At 41.6% G+C, this 3,857-nt stretch overlaps 1 protein-coding gene across 6 annotated transcripts in view; it reads right to left on the reverse strand.

Annotated features, from left to right (window-relative positions):
- Positions 1-2,456, reverse strand: part of dnm2b (dynamin 2b) — a 16,182-nt gene extending 13,726 nt beyond the window's left edge. For 5 of the 6 annotated variants that reach the window (XM_031864557.1, XM_031864556.1, XM_031864555.1 and 2 more), the window contains exon 1: positions 1,985-2,456. In XM_031864557.1, the coding sequence (XP_031720417.1) occupies positions 1,985-2,145 (161 nt within the window). In that variant the 5' untranslated portion in view covers positions 2,146-2,456. The remainder of the gene's footprint in view (positions 1-1,984) is intronic. The other variant, XM_031864553.1, reaches the window with a different exon arrangement.
- Between the last annotated feature and the right edge of the window lie 1,401 nt (positions 2,457-3,857).

The following is a 3,857-nucleotide window of genomic DNA, read 5'->3' on the forward strand; positions in this document are numbered from 1 at the left end:
ACACACACACACACACACACACACACACACACACACACACACACACAGTGCCTGTTGTCCACATGCTGACAGAGCAGTCAGGATGTTACACAACACTGATTCCCATCCTCTTTCCTCATCTCTTCCTGTCACTCATGAAAGCACAACATGAAAAATACATTTACCAACAAGAAGGTTAATCAATTAAATCATCGTTTCATTTATCCAGTAAACAACCAAAACATTCGCTGTTACAGCTCCTCAAATGTGTGCACGTGAGCTCTTTTTGTGACTTTATAGTGTAAATCATTGGTTTCTATCGAGAGCTGAAATAATTAGTTGATTAATCGATTAGTATCAAAATTCATCTGCAGCGGTTTTGAGTATTGACTAATTGTTTTAGTAAAAAATGCCAAATATATCTGGTTTCAGCTGTTTTCTTTCATTGCACACTGAAAATCTTTCATTTTGGACAAAAACAGACAATTGATAAAACAAAACAAAAATCAATAATGAAAATAATCGTTAGTTGCGACCCTATTTCCAACTTGTGTGGCTTTTTGGCCCTGTGAAATTGAGCAGTGGCTTCTTGCCACCCCCTGTCACAGCATACATATGAGCACAACTCCAGACTTAAAACCATCCAATATTTACCAAACAATAGAAATAATTATATTTTTGTCTTTTTTATCTCATTAATCATCTTGTGACCCCTCCGATTAATCACGTGACCCATTGGAGGGGTATACAGCTACAGCACTGACTAAAACCTACTCCAGTAAAAATAAAAGAATAAACTGATCTCACGAGCCAACGTCACTGCAAGCTAATTAACAAACGCGTAAACAGCTAAGTAGCCTTCTGTGGGTATCTGGTACCCAGTGTGTCATATACACATGACAGTGCAGCTGGTGACATCACTGATGACCCCAGCACAAACGCATCAATGCCCCTACTGTCTCCCCCAGCCACTGCTTGGGACTCGCAGACAAAAGGCAACAGGAAAAAAAGGAGACGTGGCGGGCTAATCAACATTCCCTCTCCCTTGGACAACAAGTGAAATCATGTAGACGAGTCAAGTGTTCCCTTTTTTTCTGGCCATCTTCACTGGGAGATAAAAACACAAAGCTGCTACGGATATCTTCAGATTAGGCCTCTAAGGCGGCTTCTTCCCCTTCCCGTTCCTTACAGATAGATGTTTCCTCGAGGCTTGTTTTAACTGCCAGACAAACTGGCTCAGTGATTATTTCCTATGTTGGTATAAGCTGAGCAGAGATCCTAACATATGGCGTTAATGGCACAGTTGGGTTTGCTTCCATTTGTCATCAAATGGGATCCACACAACTCATTCAAATTCCTTGACACTCATCCATCAACCTCACGAAGACATTCAGCAGCGCAGGCATGCTGGGAGTGCAGACTCCTGTCGTTTTCTCCTTCAATACTTTATCTGACAGCGACCTCGTGAAATCCGTCAACTGTCTTTTTGTGGCCTACCTGACCTTTGTAATCGAGGCCTATAAAGATGTGTTTACCAGCGCTGGCAAGCAGTCTCAAGGAGAACAACCTTTGTCAATGTTTGACAGACTGGGCCTAATGTGAATCAGCGACTGAACAGATCAGTGCCAATACAAAGTTATATTTCTATAAATCTAGGAAGACGAGCTCCAGACTAACATCACTTTTATACACATTTTAAATCAATGTGGCCTCCGTTTTTGGCTATCCATCAACAGCTGTTTTATATGCGTAACATGCGTAATTATGGATCGTGAATAGCTCGGCTCCAAAATGGAAAGAATCCGTTACCAGAAAAAAAAGAAAAGCGTTAGGAACTGGGAGGCACCGACAAACTGAGCGCGCAACCAAGTGCTTAGTTGGCGACTTTTACGCAAAAGCTCAGCGTAGTTTGTCCTAAAACAACAACAAGGGCCACACACTACAGTCACGGAAGGAAAACAAATCACATTCACATCGTCAGATTGATCCATATTAACGGTACAACCTCCCGACGAAATTCTCCAACACGGAGCTCTTCCCTGCGCTCTGGCCGCCGACGACCGCTATCTGCGGCAGGTCCAAGTTGCAGCTCTGGCCGATGGAGCTGAAGGCGTCCTGGAGTTTGTTGATGAGGGGAATTAGGTCTTCCATCCCCCGGTTTCCCATAGCGGCGGCTCGGTCAGCCCAGCGGGCTCTATCCTGCTCTTCTCCCCGGTCAAATACGAGCCAAGGGGTCGCTCTTCAAAGCAAAAGTTCCCAGATGTCACTGCAGTCTGCCGCAGTCTCCGGGAGTTTATTTCCGCAAAACACAAGGCAGTTCAGAGTCAAGAGTCCCGAGCGCGGTCACAGCACCGGCGAGCTTAATATCTGAGTGAGTGCATGATAAAAGTAGCAACAATAAAGCGAAAACTTCGGTCATCATCCGGTCAGGCGACACCCAGCCTCCGCCGGAGATCGTGGCTCCGCCTCCAGCGTCACTCTCCTCTCTCATTGGTCAGCTGGGACGTCTGTCAATATACAGCGCACGTCATCATTTTTACAATACAGTTTCAATACTTTCAATACGAAGAAAAGTTATTGAAACAGTTTTTTCTTGTTAGAATAATTACATAATAACCTTTAAAACATGCCATGACATCCATGTCTAGAAAACAAACTTATGATACGTTATAATCTGCCTATAGCACTAATAATAAGCAGTCATAAATACTCATAATGCTTCATAATAATAACATTAAAAAGCATTATATAATGACTTAATAACAGTCACTTTATCAAAGTATATTATAACTCCCATAGTGGTAATGCATTATAATCTTTTTAAAATGCTTGTTTTAAGTAAAGTGAAAAAATTAGTAATGTCAGTAAGTGACCAACAATTATAAAGTATTATCATTCTTGACAGTCATAAAATGCTTTATAATGCGATATGATTTTTGTTATAAATTATTATGTGGTGGCTGCAACTAGCCAAACCATCAACCAGGCACAGTGACGGTGCTGTTTTACTGTTCTTTAAATTATGATGCGAGATATAAAGACTGACTTTATATTCTAGATTGAGTGCACGCGATCAGATAATATCGAGTTACGGTTGATAAAAGTGTTAACTTTCCTGTCAGTGTTTTGCAGCCGACCATCCTTCTGGCAAAAGACTGCGCAGCTGCATCTGCACCTGCCTAAGTAGATTAGCCTGGACAATTGGAATGTGCCATTCTACAACAGCAAGAGGGGTGTTACAGTAGCCACTACATCTGCACCACAGAGGAGGTATGTCTTCAACCCCCTGCAATCAACTATGGACTGGCCAGCATAGTATATATATCATGCAGGTAGGAGATGGGGAGGGCATTCTTATTCAGAAGAGCACTCACTATGTTGTTTTAAACTAAGTTCTGTTTAATTATCTTGTACTTAGACTTCAGTGCAATTATGTTTAGTTATTCTGATTTGTCACTTTGGCTTTATTTTGTTATCCATCCTAATTATTGTAAATACTTTGGGGGGGGGGGATCCCACTTTTTCCCCACTCTCCCAGCTTTATGCGTACCCTGGTCCCTCACACACTATGAATATAAGTGCTTTAAGAAAATAATAGGTATGTTTATAATGCATTATGGATATGGCTGTCATAAAGTGTCCCCATGATGTCTGTCAAATGCACTTTAACTGTAACTGATGGGGGACAAAATCAACAGTCCTCGTTTTGTGTAATAATGTAGAAATTTGTCTGAAGCGCCAGCGGTCTCAGTTAGACAAATGAATATATTATCTGACAAAGTTACAGTCCATTCAGTATACAATTCCATCAATGAGCCTCAAAAACACCAATTAGGTGTGAATATCAAAGACATCGCTGTTTTTCTCTGTAACAGGTG

This window comes from Anarrhichthys ocellatus, unplaced genomic scaffold (assembly GCF_004355925.1).
Source record: "Anarrhichthys ocellatus isolate YVR2014 unplaced genomic scaffold, GSC_Weel_1.0 scaffold31, whole genome shotgun sequence".
Classification (NCBI taxonomy): domain Eukaryota; kingdom Metazoa; phylum Chordata; class Actinopteri; order Perciformes; family Anarhichadidae; genus Anarrhichthys; species Anarrhichthys ocellatus.